This window comes from Ahaetulla prasina, chromosome 8 (assembly GCF_028640845.1).
Source record: "Ahaetulla prasina isolate Xishuangbanna chromosome 8, ASM2864084v1, whole genome shotgun sequence".
Taxonomy (NCBI): Eukaryota; Metazoa; Chordata; class Lepidosauria; order Squamata; family Colubridae; genus Ahaetulla; species Ahaetulla prasina.
In genome coordinates, this window is record NC_080546.1 from 42,815,981 (window position 1) to 42,837,169 (window position 21,189).

At 37.8% G+C, this 21,189-nt stretch overlaps 1 protein-coding gene across 4 annotated transcripts in view; it reads right to left on the bottom strand.

Annotated features, from left to right (window-relative positions):
* The window catches only part of JADE1 (jade family PHD finger 1), a 66,078-nt gene that overhangs the window by 14,224 nt on the left and 30,665 nt on the right, over nucleotides 1-21,189 (bottom strand). For all 4 annotated transcript variants that reach the window (XM_058192045.1, XM_058192044.1, XM_058192047.1 and 1 more), the window contains 5 exons: nucleotides 14,376-14,533; nucleotides 10,961-11,148; nucleotides 6,600-6,811; nucleotides 3,171-3,338; nucleotides 1,023-1,139 (listed from right to left, as the gene is read on the bottom strand). In XM_058192045.1, coding sequence (XP_058048028.1) covers nucleotides 1,023-1,139; nucleotides 3,171-3,338; nucleotides 6,600-6,811; nucleotides 10,961-11,148; nucleotides 14,376-14,533 — 843 coding nt within the window. The remainder of the gene's footprint in view (nucleotides 1-1,022; nucleotides 1,140-3,170; nucleotides 3,339-6,599; nucleotides 6,812-10,960; nucleotides 11,149-14,375; nucleotides 14,534-21,189) is intronic.

Here is a 21,189-nt window from a genome sequence, read left to right on the forward strand (position 1 = left end):
TGGAATAATATATTAGTGATTTTATAACCATTTGCTCCCTAAAGTCCGAAAATCAAATACAATTTGACAAATATGTTAACTGTTAGATATTTATGTTATCACCAGTAATCAATCTGCTAGATAGCAATGTTGCTCTAAATGAACCACAACGAATAGACAGGCTTCTGAAGATCATTTTCAGAAATGAAATTAAAACAATTCTGGCCAAAACAAGCAAAAACAATGGCTATTTGAAATGAATCAGTGAATTCCTAGTTTTCACTGAACTTGTTCAATTAGAAATGTAGTAAAATGCTCCATATTTCTCATTTAACATTACAATCATACTATTTTTTTTAAAAAAAATATCCATTCATCTGTACCTACTAAATTAGATATAGATCAAGATAAATATAGATATAACTAAGTAAACTAAAAATTCAGCAGGTAATGCAAGGAACTCTGAACAAAGATAGAGCCCAAATGATTTCAAAAGCAAATAATTATGAGAGGCAAATGGTAATAAAAAAAATCTAACAATCAGATGACAAGTGTAATTGGCATATAGACAAGAAAACACTGAACAAGCTCCAAGAAGTCAAGAAAAAAAAGATATGACACAGCACACAAAGGAGTATTAACAAAGAAGGAGATTGAATATTATTAAAAAATTTCTTCAGCAAAACAGATGTCAAAGACAATGGCAATTTCAAAAGCCAACTAAAAAAAGGTTAAATCACACTGATGATTTATAACCATCAAAGAGTTCACACTGAACACAGATTTAATAGTATGGCAATGACGTTCTTGAACACAATGCAGACTAGCCCAAATGTGTATATCTAAACAAAAATCCTAAATTAATGTTGTAATGTCCCAATTGTTGTATATATGTGCTGCCAATGTCAGTGCTCCTTCTTTAATTTATTTTATGAAAATAACAAGGATATAACAGGTGAATATCACTATAAAAGTTAGATAAAGAGCTTTGGCCAGGTTTTTTGTAATGATTACAGTTGCTCAGAATGCTAAGAATTGTTTACCTGTATAGATGCCCCAATCTTCTCATTACAAAGACTGCATACCAGGGCCCATCTGCTGCTGGGAATATGAGAGACCTTTGTAATGGGCTCCATCTTTTCTGGACTACCAATGCTCACCTAAGAATTGGAAAAAATAATATATATTTTTAAAAAACCAAATAGCAGCTAAAGTATAACTATCCTCTACTTACTGACCTTCAGATTATCCCATCAGACCAATATTTCAAGTCATCTATTACTTTCTCAAACTATAGCCCATTAAAAAAAAATCCTTAAGGATTGGGAATAAATTGATTTCATTTTTATCCTGCCCTTCCTCCTAAGTTACAGCAATAAACAAGATTCTTCACACTTAGAAGTTTGGCCTCACAACAAACAGTGATAGTAACTGGCCAGGGGTGAAGAGTGGAATGTGAACTGGGTAGGAATTTGAACTTGTTATCCTCTGGCCAAATCTAATACAAATTCCCTACTGAAGCCCAAGTTAATGTTTAATTAACAAGTTAAGTGAGCAACATTGCATCTTTTCTACCATATTCTTGTATTCTATTGACTAAGAAAACACAATGTGGATTTGCTTTTATCCTGGCCTAAGGTAACTTTTCAAGTTATGTGCAAGATTCTTTTTTTTTAATGATCAAATATTCTGATGTTCATTGGAAATGTCATGTTTTTCTTCCAAAACTCTTGAGAATGGAAGAAAAAATAAACAATCCAGAACATCCCCAAAAAGGTTTGTTTTGCATACAATTATGTATTTTTATATTCCATTAGCCTTCTATTTGCGATTGTTATAGAATTACATTATATTCTTTTATTCTCCCTTATAATAGAAGGAAGATGGCAAATCTCTTTGAATCATAGCTCCAAAATCAGTCATTAACTAGAATTGGTTCTACTTCCTAACAATGTTCATACACTCTACTAAAACATTAGAAAACTTCTTAATGGCAACCTCCTATTACCCATCTCCTACTGTTACATGGTAATATTCAAATTCAAACTATTTCAAATTCAAAACACTCCATTTCAAGTCTGAACTTTTTGATTTTATTTATTTATTATTTATTTATTATTTAAATTTGTATACCGCCCTTCTCCCGAAGGACTCAGGGCGGTTCACAGCCAAGTAAAAATACACAATACACTATAAATACAATTAAAATACAATTAAAAAACTTATTAAATTGGCCACAATTAAAATTTGGAGATAAAACCATTAAAACCCATAACTTAAAAACTAACCCAGTCCAGCGCAGATAAATAAGTAAGTTTTAAGCTCATGAAAGGTTCGGAGGTCCGGAAGTTGACGAAGTCCTGGGGAGTTCGTTCCAGAGGGCGGGAGCCCCCACAGAGAAGGCCCTTCCCTGGGTGTCGCCAGACGACACTGTCGCGCCGACGGCACCCTGAGGAGTCCCTCTCTGTGAGAGCGCACGGGTCGGTGAGAGGTATTCGGTAGCAGCAGGCGGTCCCGTAAGTAACCCGGCCCTATGCCATGGAGCGCTTTAAAGACGTTCACCAACACCTTGAAGCGCACCCGGAAGGCCACAGGTAGCCATTTGACCGTGAAAGCTGTTTCATATTTGAAAAAGGCTGTTTCAATCATTCTGGAAATGTTCCTAACTTTAAAATAGCTCTACTGATCTCAAACACCGTTACACGGTGATCAAATCTGTCTACTTTGGATCCTAAAAGCACTATTTCAAAATCAAAACATTTTTTTTCAAACTCAAAATCAAATATTCTGAATTTCAAAATCATTTGAACTTGAAATGTTTTTTGAACCTCTGACTGCTACCAATCCAAAATCTCAGGAAGCTTACCAACAAGTAATTATATTTCAAGACTGGAGAACTTGCTAGTGATGCTAGATTACAATTTTCAGGATCCCTTATCATTGACCATGATGTAGATCAGCAACCTCTTGAAGTCAAAAGGTTCCCCTGTACCTCTAATTTCAAGTATAAATGGGTTAACAATCTCTTCAATTATTAGGGATGGGCTCTACATTATCAATTTTAACACCGTATGCTATGATAACCAGTGGCACCAATATAATTCCCATTACTAGCCGTAAAGTTGTATGTATGAATCAGTATCTGCCACTCTGAACAAAGACAGAAAAAACAACAACCCTGAAACACCAACCTCTGGGATCCAGAGGGCACAACTAACATGGACCCACTTGGTCCCACTTCGAGTTGGTTTCATGGCTCCACCTTTCTTGGGACACAACAAACATTTTGGCTGGACACCAAGAGCACAGGTTCGGCATAACCAGCTGCCTTCGGGAACTTTTAGGATGCCATAACATGCCTGAAAAAAGAAGAAAAAGGTAGCAGAGGTATAAACAGGACCCTTCATTTGTATCAACTTATTGTTAATAGTTTTTAGTATTTATATATCCCCTCCCTCATTAGCTAATACCTGAGTTGAGAAGCTTAAATTACAAATGAATAGGTGAAGCTGATGATTATTAGTTTATATCTACAAGAATAAGGCTCATGACAACAAATTTGAATTCCGCTAATAACACATTTAGGCTAATTCTAAGATTGCCTTCATATCGTTGGTTTTATTAGGTTTCCATTTCAGCAAACCTAATGAAGTTTGTTTCTTTTTAAAAATCAAACAAAACAAGCCAAGCACATTCTCTGGATCATGGCTGAATACTTTTATGAATTCATAAAACCTTCCTGCTAAAATGGCTTCTGAGTAGCTTAAACTCAATGTAGCTGTGGGGTATCAGCTGAATTAAAGCTTCTCAAATTTATCTACTGGACCACAGCCAAGATGGCTGTGATGTTAATTGCAGACATACATTCTCAACCACAAAGCAGCAATTTTTAGTAATCATGGGACTCTGGCCATGTTTATAACTGCTTCTAAGTTCACAAAGCTATGAAATAGACCAAACAATGTGTAATAGAAGGAGCTAAAAAAGGGAACTGAAGATCTATCCTAGCCAGCTGTGCTGCCAAAGGGAAGGCAGATTGTATATGAATAATGATTATTTCAATTGGAGTTAAGCCAACATTTTATTAACTAAAATAAAAGCCTAAAACATATTTGTGTCCCCCTTGAAAGTTGAGAACAACTTTAAAACAACCGTAAAAAAACCCTGCTCCCCTCCACCTTCCCAAAAGGAGGTCTTCCAAGAACACAAATACAGTGTCAGCCCTGGAGGCCATCTTTTTCTTTGGATCTTCAGGGCTGCCACACTTAGTGCTGTGGGAAACTGGGAGGAGGGATTGCATAGAGTGGTGGAGATATTTAGCCATAATAACATTCCTTTCTCTGAGAGTCAAGGACATTCGGTCTTGCACCTGGAGTGGCATGACTGGGAGGCATCTCCAGTTGGGGCAGATTGGACCATATGATGGACATACGGGTGCAGGGGAAGGGACTTGGACTTTCTTTTGGGTGAGGAAAATCTGGAAGCTTTTAGATTCGGGTTTTCCCAGATGTGCCAATATGACATCTCTAATAAAGTGGAACTTTGAGGAATTTCTAGCCTCTGAGTCTTCTTTCATTGGGGATGTTACTTGGAACCCTGACATACACTTTCTCTAGACCTGGCTGAGTTTCTGCCTCAAGGACAAGGTGTAGCAATGACATTAATCATTCTTCTGGCAACAGATATGGTGTTCCTAGAGAGGTCATTGCTTCTGCTGTTTTAAATGTTTTGTGGCTCAATATAATTTAAAAAGCAGTAAGAATGACTGTCAGTTGATCAAGAATTTTAAATGTATAAAATGCTCAAAATCAGCTCAAACCATAAAAATATCCTCTTCTCTGGGTTATCATAATTTACTGACAAAACCACTCAATTAAAAAAAAAAGCCCTGGAGAATAAATACAGTGTATTTCTTCCTCAACAGGAAACAACTCACAGAAATGTTGATTAATATTGGGCCAGTCACTCTTTCTCAGCCCAACCCACCTCACAAGATTGTTGTTGTATGGAAAGCAAGAGGAAGGTGTATTGGATATGATAGTTACCTTGAGTTATTTGTGAAAATAAAGGTGGGATATAAACAAACAAACAACAATACAGCTATCCACAATTCTTTGAAGAAGAAATGTGCAATTTTTAAGAACAGAATTTTGCATGGTGTGGTGGGAACTACATTTAGAAGGAAGTACAGTAAAAAAGGACAAGGACAATATTTAAATGTAATCTACATTGCTATTATTAATGTAATATTTTTGTTGTATTAAAAAGTATAGTTGGTGGGGACTTGCAGGTCAGATTTGACAGCTACACCCAAAATCCTCAACTGTCAAAACAAACCTGGGATCTAAGATTATACTCATCTATCTTAACAGAAACATAAATACACTCTACCTTTTACATAAAGAAAAATATAACTATACACCTATTATTTCTTACAGATGGGCTGAGCTAAATTCATCAATGGTAATCCATTCTTCTTATAGAGATGCATAACCTTTTCCAAATGATGAAGCATCTATTTTGGGAAGAGAAGTTTGAAACTCTTCTCAATGCATAAAAGGAAGATCGATCAAAACCCTTATCTCCATTTGGAATGCTTACAAAAAATATGACAAAATGGTAGATTTAGAGGCAAGAATACGTTAAAGCTAAATGGACAGCAACTGATCAAACCTAAGAGGTAAAAACATTCAAAATAAAGCAAAACCAAAAAATACACATAAAACCAAATATAAGATTTAAAACTCAAGACTACAATTGAAAAAATGCAACAGCAACACCAACATTCCAAGTAAGAATTTGTTTAACTGTATTTTCCAACAAAATGCTACTAAACTTCAATTAGTAATTTAAAATTCTGAAGACACACTGATCACTAAGTCTCACACAGCACTATGGAACTTTTAATAGCCATAAATAAAAGGTAACATCCATTCCTAGTGATTTCATGAACAATTTCTTGTGATTTTCTTGTCAACAATACAGAAGCAGTTTTCCACTGCCGCCTTCTTGAATGTTTATAGGTAGTTCTCATTTATAAACAGTCATTAAACAACTGTTTGAATTAGAATGGCACTGAATAATGTAGCTTATGATTGATCCTCACACTTATGACTGTTGCAGAATCAAAATTTGAGCACCTGTCAATTGGCATGATTCGCTTAACAAACCGAATCATGTCAAAAAAGATTGTAAAATTGGGCAACTCACATTTCATGACACTTTGCTTAGCTACTGAGATTCTGGTCCTAATTGTGGTTATTAAGGACCAGAATCTCAGGTTGTTGAGAATTATCTATATTCAATAATATACCTCTTTTTACTGTTCTATTTTACAAACCTGGTATTTTATAGAAATCTACCATCCAACTGCTAATCAAGCAAGATCCTGCTTAGTGTCTTGAGTACAAAGAACATCAGCCAAATGTTACCAGGTGAAACAATTATCCATACTTAGCTCAGTTATCTACCTCATTTCCTGTGTCCCTTTGCCTCTATCAATATACCTCATCATAAACTTCCAAACACCTTCAATATGCTTAGAATGTGCAAAACCCTTATTGCCTTATCAGAGTGAAATTATGCTAGTGCCAATAATATAGTTGTACATGGTGCTATACCTGATGAACACAAATATTGCATTTGTCACAGAACACCATCTCATTGCCATCTTCACCATCTGGAGACTGGCAAACGTCACAGACAACGTCCTCATCATACTCGATCCCAAGACCTTCCTCAGTCTCGATAGCATGATTCATATTGTCGTAACACCGTTGCTCAAATTCTTCCATGATCCTCTCCATGGTGTATTCATCTAGTTCAGGCATTCCTGGTAAATTTATATAATGACATTTAATTTTCATATTCATGTTCTCTTTTACTTACCGTCTAAGTTTAGCAATATAAACAATCAATGAAATCAAAGTGAAAAGGAAAGGAATGGAAAAAGACTTAGGTTATATTTGATATTAACTATCGCCTTATCTTAACTAGTAAAATAAATTTGGCTATCCCATAGAGTTTCATGATGTGAGGCTGAAAGTAAAAAGTGGGTATAAAAATTAACCATCTTCCCAAATGCACATAAAAATTAAGATTTTGGATTTATTAATTTGCCTTGAATCAATATGGCAAATGTATTTAAATAGGCAAATGTTAGCATAGCTGTCAAATAACAGTGTGGATGAGACAATGTTGTACCAGCCGTGAAAAATTATTTCCTCAAGTTAGAGGAGGCAAGGATGTTAATTTGCAGGTTTCCGGGAATCTACGTCTAGGACACTTATAGAACTCTGGGAACTGACTTTTGGACTGATATTGTTGTGTATTTATTTTAAAAATATTCCACATTATAAAATGCCAAGCTTTCATTCTAGACTGCTTTGTCCCAAAAGCTGAGCAGATGTATCATTTAACATGCTAGTATGTACTTGGTTATTTGGTGAAGATCAGATGTGATGGACATCAAACTCTAATTGTCTGTAGCCTGCATGGCCATTACCATCATGTTGGAAGGTACAGCCCAGCAATCAGTTGGAGAAGATACATCTATACTATGAGTCTATATATCAAGTTACATTAAGCTGCTACTTCTGTCCTCAGAACCCTTTAATTCTGTGATGAACATGCAGTACTTCTACTAATAGAAAAATATAACATACTTTAATTTTAATGGTAATGGTATAGTGACATAGAATTTGGACTTGGTATGCTCCTTTCTTTTGAAGTTAATAATATTTTTCATATAGAAGCTTTGTTTCCAAATACTTGATTACTGAAAAAATCCAACTGTTTGGGAAACTATATCCAATTATACTTCAGGCACAGCAGCCTCTTATAAGAAGAAATCTGAATGAAGCCTAATTTTTTTCTTAATAGCTGGCACTACTGTGTGCTTCTAATAACAGAGTCTGATTTTCATTTTTACAGTAGCTCTTTCAGGTTTCCGAATGCCTTTATAGTAGCTGTTATAATAATAGCCCATATTTTAAGAATGATTATTTTATTTTAACAATGATTAGATACTTCCTAACAAACTGAAACACAGGTTACTTTAAAACTACTGTGTTTCCCCGAAAATAAGACAGTCTTATTTTCTTTTGACCCCCGAAACATGGCCTTGGCCTCATTATCGGGAGGGAGGGGTCTTATCCCTAAACCTTAGCCCTGGAGCACCAACCACCTGCTTCGCCAGTGCCACTCAGGCCGCTGCCTCAAGCAATCTTCCCATGCAAACAGTACAAGGTGAGGCAGCGAGGCAGGGGGGAGGTGAAGGGGGGGAACATGCCCCACATGCACCAGCATTCCACACGGAAATGGGGCACTTTTCATTGGGCAGAAAGGGGCTGTGGCTTGCAACAAGCAGGGTTTCTGGTCTTGGGAATGCCAGGGCGAACAAAGGCAGACTCAGGAGTTAAGGCATGAACCTCAGGCGGGGAGGAAAGAAGACGGCAGCCAGATCCCCCTTGAGCTAAGTCAGATGCCTAGGGACTCTGGCATCCCGGTATCACCTCACCTTCTCTTCCCCCCCCCTTTCGGCCCCCCGAGCATTTAACCCAGCTGGTAGACTCGTTGGAGCAGCCCCCTTACTGTCCCCCTCCCACTAAGCCACTCCGTTTATCAAGTCTCGTCTCGGAGCTCCGGTCCTGGCGGGTTGAGGCCCTTTTAGCATCTGACCAACACAACACAAAAAAGGTTTGCCAAGGGCAAAGTTGGGCTGTGGACGCAGGCAGTGGGCAGAAGGCGACCCACTCCACTCTTCCCCTCGCAACTCCAGAACCGGCTGAGAGACCCCCTCCCTCCTCCACCACAGGGCTTTTGGCATCCACAGGGGCCGATTGCTACCCATCCATGGGAGGCTTCTTTCAGCGCGGGGGAGTGCCGGGACATCTCTGCGCCCTCCCATTGTGTGGAGGTGGGCGGGCAAAGAAGCGAGGTGGGAGCCCCCAGTTTTGCCTTCCAATCGAGAGAGGGAGACTGCTTGCAAAATCTGCTCGTTGGGACTGTGGACTCCTCTTTCCCACCCCGCCGGGTTCCCTCATGGGGCTTGCGAGGGGCTCCCGGCTGCAGCTTACCTTTTCTAGACCCATTTCTCCCCCGAGCCGAGGCCAATTAGCTGCGGTGGTGCGTGGGAGAAGCCGCAGCGAAGAAGTCAGGGTGGCCGGAGCCACTTTTCAAATGGGGCTGGAGGGTGCAGGCATGAGGGGGGGTTCGCTGGGACGGAGCTCCAGTGCCAGCCCCCCCCCCCCCAGTCCCAGGGCTAGGGGTTGGCAAGTTTTTTTGTAGCTGCTCTTTGCGGCCGCCACTAAGGGGAGTGTGAGCTAGGGTTTGAGAGCGGCCTCCACAAGGATGTTCTGCATGGATGGCAGAGGCGCATGGGGCATGTTCCTCCTCCCTTTCCCCCACTCTCCGGCCTCGCCTCCTCACGTCGTGTTGTTTGCGCGGCAGCTGAGCATGCATCTAAGTATTGGGGGGGCTTATTTTTCGGGGGGGGGGGGGTATTTTAGCACATGCACTCAAAAGCCCAATTATTGGGATGTCTTATTTTCGGGAAAACTGTACTGTCACAAATTCAATACTGTGTTGTCCTCAATCAAAGAGGTGCAAGGTTGGTTTACTGCAATTTGTTTTATGTATATATGGGACTGCTCTTCAAATCAATCCAGAAAGGCCAGCTGGTGCAGAACATCATAGTTAAGGATTCTTCATCCACTTCATGCCAATTATAAAGAACCTCACAATCAGTTTTCTTCTAGCTCAGTTTAAATTCTTCCTTACTGATCAATAGAGAAATATGTTCTATGGCTATGATACCCTTCTTTGAAACCACGTTCACCAGATAAAAGCTTCTCCTATTAAGTTTGTAGGAAATCTTAAACACTTAGCTCTTCTAGAGGGCTCTTAGAAAATAGGAGGTACACTACTCCTAACATGTATGTACCTTTTTAAATGTAGCTGAAACCTTCAGTTTGCCTTAAATTAAGTATTTATGTATGTGTACAGGTAGTCCTTGACTTACAACCACAATTGAGCTTCAAATTTCCATTGATAAGCAAGATAGTAGTTCAGTGCATTTTGCCCCATTTTATGACCTTCTTTGCCACAGTTGTTAAGTGAATCATTGCAGTTGTTAAATTAGTAAGACAGTTGTTAAGTGAATCTGGCTTGTCAGAATGTTGTAAAAGTGATCACGTGATCCCAAGACACCGCAACTATCATAAATGTATGCCAGTGGCTAAGTATTCAAATTGTGATCATAGGGGGCTGCAATGGTCATGAGTGTGAAAAGCAGTCATAAGTCACTTTTTTTCAGTGCCATTTTAACTTCGAACAATCACTAAACAAATAGTTATAAGTCAAGGATTACCTGTATATGTATTTAAAACAGTAAGACCTTGGTTGGCTTTCAAAGGAAAACAACAAAAATAAAACCTTAAAAAATAGAATAGTAAATATATAACTTATAAATTTTTTCCAAGGAAGTCAGAAATAATAATTGGTTAAAATATATTCTACCCACCCTAGAAAAGATCAAAAGATCTTGCTGAAGCTCTGCAACTGCAGCTGTTCAAGATATATGATTGTATCTAGTACCATCCCTTGTTTTTAGATTGCAAATCTTAAACAGCACGACTGTTTTATTAATTCACATAATATTAAGCAGGAATGGGTGTTCCTGATATGCTTTCCCTTTTCCTGCAGACTTCTGGTGAATATCAAAAATCCTAACTTATATATCTGAGATGTTAACATCTAATAATCCAGAAAGTTTATTTTATTTCTGTTAAACTTCCCACTCAAAATCATCGCCCCCATCCCAATCACATACAATTTGTTTATAAGCACTTTTTCTCCTCACCTCTTCCATCCAGAAACTACAAAAGAGACCCATATAGTATGCTGGCTAGTTCAGAAACCCTACCTCAACTTCTTCCTGTTACTTCTCTAACCTCAGGCTGTAACTGGAACTAACACTTACCCATCTCTTTGAATTCTTCATTGGCCAATTCCAGCCATGCTACATCCATGTAGTTAAGGTCATAGCGGCACACACTCTCTGCCAAAGTTCGAATGTCAACATATCCAAGCTCGGGGGGCTCAGAGCCTGAAGACAGGATATATTTCCGAGGTCTTGAAAATACAACAGCTTTTGTTTCAGACACAATCCTGAAAGTGTAGCAAACAGGTGTTCATTGCAGTAATCCTTCTATACATACAAAAACCTCAGTCTTTCCATACAGCTACTGCCAAAGGCTTTGAATTACAATATATTCTATCCCGCCCCAAACAAAAAAAATGCGTTGTCTGATTTTGCCATTCTATAGAGATGATTTTTTTCTTGACTTAAGACTCTCAATATTTTTAGAAAATATTGAAGATATTTTATAAGGTAATTTTAAAAAAGCATAACAACTCAGTAACAAAAAATAAGCCAAGGAAACAGATATTTTTCTGTTATTTTGTATCACCACAGACAGAAGCGTTAAATCAATTTTGTTACCATTTAATTGAGGAGACTATTGCAGAGGAGTTAATAATTTTAGAATATCTTATTATTTTAATTATGTCAGAAATTTATCTAAACTCACTAATCTTCTATTGTAATTTTGGCATTATAATTCCAGGAGACTTGGTGGTAGCAACAAATGAAAGGCTTCAGACACTACCATAGCATGTAAAATGAAATATCATGTATGGATGTTTAAAAATTAGCCTTTTTCTTTTAATGTTTATTTTATTTTATACATACCTTTATAAGCATATGTAAGGTTTTTTTGTATTTTATAAACACAATTTTATTTTCTGCTTTGTTTTTATGTTTAATATAATCATATACTACTCTTGCCACAGTTAAGTGAGTCACTGCAGTTGATAAGTTAGTAACCCATTTGTTAAGTGAATCTGGCTTCCCCATTGACTTTGCTTGTCAGAAGGTTGCAAAAGGTGATCACATGACCTTGAGACACAGCAAGGGTCATAAATATGAACCAAGCATCTGAATTTTGATCATATGATCATGGGGATGCCTCAAAGGTCGTAACTGTGAAAAAGGTCATAAGTTACATTTTTTAATGCCATTGTAACTTTGAACAATTACTAAACAAACTGTTGTAAGTCGAGGACTACCTTTACTATATAATAATATAAGAACCCTGGAGAAGGAGAGCGGCTCAGATTTCTAATTTACAGGTTTATCAGTATCATGTGTTGAGCCATGAAATTATATCAGACTAATTTCACTTTATAGAATCTACAAATATAGTACAGTGAAATCTATATGCTGTTAAGTGTTCCTAAGTAGGATGTGATAAAACTTTCTAAAACTATAAATAAACATTAATATTTATTATTATTAATAATTATATAATACAACTTGATAGATGGTGTTAAGACTTTAGGGCATGATCTAGTCCTACTATAAGAACAGATCCAAGCATCAAAAACTGCCAAAACCTTAATGGAAAAATTCTTTTTCCTCCACTTTCCCACACTAAACAAATCACATAGCTGCATCACCACACAATGAAAATTCACATTATATGGATGTATCAGGAGCAGAACTGTGTACCGAAGGAGTGCTTGATAGCCAGGCACTCTGTATAATCACAAATTCTAACAGTATTTACTAAGAGGTAAATTAGTAGTTCTACAAATATGGAAAGCAGGAAAGCCTACAGTCTTCTCCAATAAATTAGGAAATCTCCCTTCTATAACCAATTTAAGCCCTACAAAGTAATAGGGATAGGCATCCATATGGTATGTGTAAAAAAAGGAATAAAAATAAACAAGACCAAGGTAGTTGCTACTAACTACAAGTTAACATATTTGATTCAATTCAGTATTTATTAATCATATTTCTCTGGTAGAATCTAAACAAACTTCACATTAGAAAAAATAGTACAGGCTATTCTACTTTTAAAAAAAAATTTTTTTTAAATCCACAGATCTATCACACCTGGATTTGAATTTGCATGCTCAAGTAAATTAATTTAGATTAAAAACCACAGGATATCCCTCACAATGCGATCAAAGGGTAACCACTATATATAAAAAATGCAATTGTGTTGTTCTTTACCTAAAGCAATTTCACAAGCCCTTCTATGAAAATCTCCCTGAACTGCTCATATTACTTTTTATAATATTTAAATTCCACACTATATCTATCAACAGTCTAGATTTCAAAGTCACCAATATGAATAGTTTTAAAAGTGAATCTCTTTTAAACTTAAGAACACAAAACTGCCTGCAGAAAGTGTGTGGTTTATTTCTCAGCATTTCTACTTAAAAGGAACAAGTGGCAGGTGACACGAAAAACCTTTGCCTGAAGCGCTCTGCATGTGCTACTGATTCAAGCAATAATCTAATCTAGAAAGAATTCAGCAGCTTCTCATATTCCTAAATTTATTACACTATTGAAATTAAAACACTAGATATATACATTTTTATTGATGTGTTGACTAACATGGGTTCATTTTAGATGTGTGATAAAAGTATTTAAGAATTCTGCAGAGTATATTTTTGCTGCCTGTAGAATTTGTTGAGTTTTATTATAAACAGCTTTGGGTTTTTATGCACACAGACCCAGAAACAGACTTTCTGAAAAAAATACAAGTCAGATTTAATCTCTGCACAGAGATTACCTGCAATATCTATCAAAATGTCTATTTTGATAAGATTTGGAGTTCATGTCTCTAGAACTTCTGCCCCTGTGCTCTATGCCACTTTCAAGTTTGAATTGTCAATTAATGCTTCAAATTCAGATGTGAGAAAGTTGCATTTACTTGCTTATGAAGTCTGGACTGATACAGGAACAAATTGTACTGTTTCCAAAAGGTTAAAGTGAATCTCCGGTTAGGAGGAACTATTTTTCTGGCAGTACAAGAGACTTCCTTCTACAACTACCTCAAGTTAAAAATAAGTCCTCAGCCTGCCATGTAAAGTGCTTAAGTTGTGACTAGTAAATCTGCTGATGACTAAAATTTTGCTCACATCTGCCACCTGAAATGAAGCTGCTGCAATTCTTTAACAGTGAAAAATCAGTTGCTGGGAAGTATTCCATTTCACACAGCAATCGTATTATGGAACTATCAGACAATCTATTAAAATGCTACCAACCAAACAATGGATTTACATGACATGCTGAGTTCTTGTTCATTAACTCTTATATCACTTTTCAATAACGGGAAGTAATCCAGTTATTAATATTAATCCTAAAGAAGATTAAGACCCTGCCTTTTTTTTCATAGACAGCATATACCCTGAGATAAATCCAAATTTATCTCAAATTTAACACTACACTTTCAGAGTAACGAAGTATAAATTTTTAAAAAATTGTTTAAAAGATGAGGGGGTGGTTTTGTTTCCTTTTTGTAACTGGCTACACCAAAATATACCTGGCTACTGGTTCCGGTATAGTTCCTGGGCTGACTGGCACTTGAACACCTTTCTCCCATTCTTGTCTCCAGGGATCTGCCAGCACATAATACTCATCAGGATTCAGCTGGGAAGAATCGGGTAGCTTCATAGCAGTGATCAGGTCTGTTCTAAACACCTGGAAAGACACAGAGAAAGAGAAATGAATAGGTGGCCCATGACACATTGAGGCATCATTTTAGAGATATTTCCTTACCAGATTCCTCAACATCTTCAACAATGGTAGAGTGCCTAATGTACTTTAAGTGTTTTTTTAAAAACATAGTCAAAGACATATCTGCCTTGAAAATAGCCTGTGCTGAACTGTATAACACAGTTAGTTTAGGAGGTGACATGTTTTCTGATATTTTGTATTGCGTCATAAAATTTTTATAATAATTCTGTCATAATTTTTTACAAAATTTGCCAAATTTTAATTTCATGAGAGCTATGGGTTCCAGATTTTGGATGCATTCTGTAAGTGAGCCCACTTAAAATACCTTGGTTCCAAAATTGTTGTCCTACAATGCATTGTTTTGCTCAGTTGAAGATTATGGGAATGAGAGTTTTAGTAGTATATGGTTACAGTGACATGTCATACTTCTACTGTATAATTCAGTTTTCAGGAAAACAGTGAAAAGCCTCTCACCAGGGGTGAAATCCAGCAGGTTCTGACAGGTTCTGGAGAACCAGTAGCGGAAATTTTGAGCAGTATGGAGAACTGGTAGTGGAAATTTTGAGTAGTTCAGAGAACCGGCAAATACCTCCTCTGGCTGGCCCCAAAGTGGGGTGGGAATGGAGATTTTGCAATATCCTTCTCCCAGGAGTGGGGAGGGAATGGGGATTTTGCAGTATCCTTCCCCTGCCACGCCCACCAAGCCACTCCCACAGAACCCGTAATAAAAAAAATTGGATTTCACCACTGCCTCTCACCATTAACTAAAATGCCTTTTCAAGTATCCAGATTTCATCTGTATTACCATGCTGAACCAAAAATAAAAAACATGTCCACCTTTGTATTAATGACCACCCCAATTCATATGATCCAATCAAAAAAGCTTTAATTATCAGTTGTTCAGACTTCCTAAATGAATCCCCAATAGGACGTCAAAACCAAATACTGTAACTCTTCCTTTACTTAGTTCAAAGGGAAGTACTGTACCTAAGTCACAGATTATTTTATTGGTATCTTTTTTAAGCCAAGACCTGTATTTCCTAGTTTTAGAGTTCAAAGCTAATCATGCACCCATGGCCAATTATAAAACCCATCTACTTTATCTCCAACAGTTTAAATACTATTGAAAAACATATCTCAAATGAATATCAGTAACATAACAGGCAAATTCTGGGTAAAAGAAATAATGAAACTGAAGAGTAAATACATATTCTTATATTTCCACAAACCATCAATCTATTCTTTGACAATTACAATCTAGTGACTTGATGATATCTTTTTCAAAAGATGTATGAGCACCAACTTTTTAGTACAATTATCATAATTTAAGAATAGAATAGGGCTGCAGGACCCAATATTTACTCAACCAACATAAACTGTTGTCAGTATTCTTTCAACGTGAAGTGAACACTAGCTGTAAATAAAGCTCAAGGGATGATTGCCCATATAGAGCAGGGGTCTCCAACCTTGGCAACTTTAAGACTTGTGGACTTCAACTCCCAGAATCCCTCAGTTGAGGGACAGAGGTATAAAGACCATTGTAGCACTTCAAAAAGTACAATGAAAATTGAACCTAAAGCCATCCCATCAGTTACTTATTTGTTTATTCCTATTTGGCACTAAGCTGATATAAGCAAGATCTGTGCCTATTTCATCTGAAATATTAACCTGTACAAACACTATGCCACTGGGAAAATCATCTCCACTGAAGTTGAAGATGTACACACCTCCTGCAGAAGGTGGAATATTTCTCAGAAGCAGGCAGAGCAAGTCACAATGCATATCTACAAACACATGTATATTCATATTATGTTGGCTGAGAATTCTGGAAATCCTACAGATCTCCGGGAAGACTGGCATGGACCAAACCAAACCAGATGCATACAGATAGTCCTCAACTTACAAGAGTTCATTTAATATCCATTCAAAGTTACAATGGCACTGAAAAAAGTTGACCTATGACCGTTTTTCACATTTCTAATTGTTGCAGCATCTTCATGGTCACATGATAAAAATCCAAAAGCTTGGCAACTGAACCATATTTATGACAGTTGCCGTATCCTGGGGTCATGTGATCACCTTTTGCGACCTTCCGACAAGCAAAGTCAATAGGGAGGGAAACCAGGTTCACTTAACAACTGTGTTACTAACTTAAGAACTGCAGTGATTCACTTAACTGAAGGAAGAAAGATTGTAAAATGGGGCAAAACTCACTTAACAAATGTCTCACTAAGCAACATAAATTTTGGGTTCAATTGTGGTCATAAGTTGACAACTACCTGTTATTACCTATAATGACTTTTCAATACAAATATTCCTATCAACAGAAATGTTTTGAATTAATATGTTTTAAAAGCTGCAATATCATCTACCATTCAAATACACTATTCTCCAGCCTTAGCTCAAAATTTTGCTTTGGACCTGAATGCATTTAAGAGTAGTAATGTACTTTGGATAATATAAGACTCAATCAGCTACAAAAAAGCAGAGATGGAATCCTTGCTATGCCATGTGTCCTAACAGGAATATACATCTGTATCAAATGGACCTCAACTTATGACCATTTGAAGTTACAGAGGCACTAAATGAAGGGACTTATGACTTGTCCCCGAGGATACAGCTGTTTCAGCACCCCTATGGTCACATTATCAAAATTTGGGTGTCTGGCAGTCTGCCCATGTTTATAAACGTTGTTGTTGTTGTTGTTAGTTGCGAAGTCATGTCTGACCCATCGCGACCCCATGGACAACCTTCTTCCAGGCCTTTCTGTCCCCTACCATCCTCTGGAGTCCATTTAAGCTCACGCCTACTGCTTCAGTGACTCCATCCAGCCACCTCATACTCTGTCCGTCCCATTCTTCTTTTGCCCTCAACCTTTCCCAGCAATAGGCACTTCTTCAGTGAGTCCTTTCTCATTAGGTGGTCAAAGCATTTCAGTTTCATCTTTAGGATCTGGCCTTCTAAAGAGCAGTCAGGGTTGATCTCCTCTAGGACTGATTTGTTTGTTCACCTTGCAGTCCAAGACTCGCAGGAGTCTTCTCCAGCACCAGAGTTCAAAGGCCTCAATTCTTTGGCGCTCAGCCTTTCTTATGGTCCAACTTTCACAAGCATACATTGCAACTGAGAAAACCATACCTTGACTATACACACTTTTGTTGGCAGGGTGATGTCTCTGCTTTTTAGTACACTGTCTAGATTTGCCATAGCTTTCCTCCCCAGGAGCAAGCGTCTTTTAATTTCTTGGCTGCAATCCCCATCTGCGGTGATCTTGGAGCCCAGGAAAATAATGTCACTACCTCCATTTCTTCACCATCTATCTGCCAGGAATTGAGAGGGCCGGATGCCATGATCTTAGTTTTCTTAATGTTGAGTTTCAAGCCAACTTTTGCACTCTCCTCCTTCACCCGCATCAAGAGGCTTGTTAGTTCCTCTTTGCTTTCTGCCATTAGAGTGGTATCATCTGCATATCTAAGGTTGTTGATATTTCTCCCGGTAATCTTAATTCCAATTTTTGATTCCTCTAGCCCCACCTTTCTCATGATGTGCTCTACATATAAATTAAATAGGCAGGGTGATAGTATACAGCCTTGCCGGACTCCTTTCCCAATTTTGAACCAATCAGTGGTTCCATGTCCAGTTCTCACTGTTGCTTCTTGACCCGCATACAGGTTTCTCAAGAGACAAATAAGATGGTACACCTATCTTTTTAAGAACTTGCCACAATTTGTTGTGATCCACACAATCAAAAGCTTTAGCATAGTTAATGAAGCAGAAGTAGATTTTTTTCTGCAACTCCCTAACTTTTTCCATGATCCAGCGTATGTTGGCAATTTGATCTCTAGTTCTCTACCTCTTCAAAATCCTGCCTGTACTTCTGGTAGTTCTCAATCCACCTACTACTGGAGCCTAGCTTGTAGGATTTTAAGCATAACCTTACTAGCATGTGAAATGAATGCAGTGGTGCGATAGTATGAACATAGTAGTAAGTTAACTCCCCTCAGCCACCTATCCTCTCCCCATCTATACCCTTTTAACTTCCTACATTCTGCCTTCCCTGCTGTCCTTCACATCTTCTTCTGCTACTGGTGAAACATGCCCAGCCAGGTCCTTTGCAAAGCAGCTGTTGGTCGTACAAGGATTTCTTCGTAAGGTTGCACAGAGTAATTTCATGTGGGGAAGATGACCTCATGTGGCCAGCTGCCTTGTGAAGATCCAGCGAGGACAACCCTCATCAGCAATAAGAGCAAAAAGATAGCAAAAGTCAACACAGGACAGCAGAGCCCTCAGAGTACAGGGTGATGAGGTTGATGGCTCGCAGCTGGTTGTATCTGAATTTTCCAGGGCGGGTGTGGCTTTGTGCCACACTGCTGTGGTGGCTACCATTTTTGCGCCAAGGTGCGGGGACTAAGTCTTCCTGGAGTGGCTACGGCTTTGCACTGTGGCACCAGGGCTTCTTGCAGCCCCAGAGCCATGGCATACCAAACTTTTGAGTCACAGTGTGGCAAGCACCCTCAGAGCAATATGGTTCTGGGGCTGTTTGCTACCCCAAAGCAGGGTGCAGGGCAAACAAAATGGAAGAAAATGGGTGAGCAGAATAGGTGATGTGGGGAATGGAAGGCAAGGCAGTCCCTTAATTTACCGAGGTTTGGATTAATGTGGATCCTCAGTTAAAGACTAGTGAAATTAGGTTAACAATGGCAAAGTGGTGTGCCATTGCCATCACTCTTCATAACTACATCTCTTATGATGTACTATCTCCTGGTCGTAAGTCAAGGACTACCTCAATAATGCATTTCCATGTTTCTGTCAATCTATTTTATTATCGCTTATCTGTTCAAGCAGAAACTATAAAATGGTAAGGATTAAAAGGAGGACTATAAATGCTTCGTTCTACATAATCCTGACCGCAAAATATTACAAAGTAACAAGAATAATTCAAGACCAGCATTCCATCCACAACCTGTGAATTATATCTGCTGAATGTCATGGGTCACACAGAGATATTCACCAAGTTTTAAAATATGCTGGGACAGGGTAAAATAGATATTAAATAAATTTGCTATAGAGAAACTAGATCAGTTCATGCAATGACAGCAAGGATCACTTACACATCAACCACTTTAGAAGATCTGAGCTCTACTTAAAAGCAATCAGTTCAAGAATGGGGAGAGAGAGACAAGAGTAGCAAAACACTGCTTATCTGGCTGAAATAACTGAAACCGCATATCATGGAATGAATTTCAATGCTTCAACTGACAGATTCAAAACAAATGCTCTGAAAATGATTCTACACATTCTACAAACACTGCTGGTGGTAATGTAAATACGTTTCACACATCCTGCCTCATAAATGAATCCATCTTGCAACTCTGAATGATCTGAATCATTCCTCTTTCATTTACAAGCATTATCCACATTTTATTTACAGATTGCTTAATTCATCTGGATTAACACCAAAATTATAAATAAAGATTTTACTGGTCGGGTTTCATCCTGAATTAGAGTATTACATCCGAACAGGAATATCTAAGTAATTTAAGATTGATTTGTCCAATTTGGTGCCTCCCAGTTGCCACTGCGGTTGAACCTGGAGAACTACCCAGAATTTACTGGAGTCAGGTGAAATCGGAACTGAATGAATAATAATCACAATAATAATTCCATTCTGGAACTTAATTTTTGGGACTGCAACTTCAAGAACTGGCTATAAATTCTGAGGGTCTCAGGCTGGAAAAGACTGATTTAAGATTCCACTTTTCCCATCACCCACAATCAAATTCAAAGGATGGGCAAAAGCAAGAAAAACCTTTCACATAGCACCAATTAGATAGGGTAACTCTTCCTCTAAGTTGGAATAGGGAACGCTCCATAAAAACCATTCTTGAAATCACCCCAAAAATAAGTGTGTATGTGTCTACATGTTGTGTGTATATTTCTGTGTGTATGTGTACAGTATGAATATGAATATATCTGCATGCATAGTAAACAAAAAGATATCAAGACAGAAGTATATGCCAGACGTTCAGGATTTTTATGTATGTATTGATTTTGGCTAGCTCAGGGAAATACACCACACTGTGAGTATTTCTGCACCTGAACATTGTGAAGAGTTGGCTACAAGACAAAAGAGAATTTAATGGAACATCAAGGATATAATTTCCAAGAATCAACAATCTGACTACTATTCCTGCTGTTCTGCAGATGCAATCAGCATGCCTAGAGACAATCATGTAAAATTGCTATATCTAAACAGTGAATGGTACACAACTCTTCACCTATCACTTTTTAGAACGGATGCCTAATCAGCTTGTTTTTCTTTTCTATTTTCATCACTTTTTTTCCCTCTTTCATACTGCATCTTTTATAGATGACAGCCTAGTTTGCTGTTAATCTTATGCTGCTCTTTGGGACTCTTTTCAGCTGAAGAACAAGATAAAACACACTGATTAATTAAATATACAGAACTTTGCAAGTAAGATTTTGCAGTTAATCCACTGAAACGAGGCTCAATATAAATCATAGAGAATACATGCATATACATAATAAAAAGAAAGGAAAGGAAAGGAAAACTCTAGTTGGAATTAGAAGAATACATTACAAGAACTCTATCTTGTGATAGT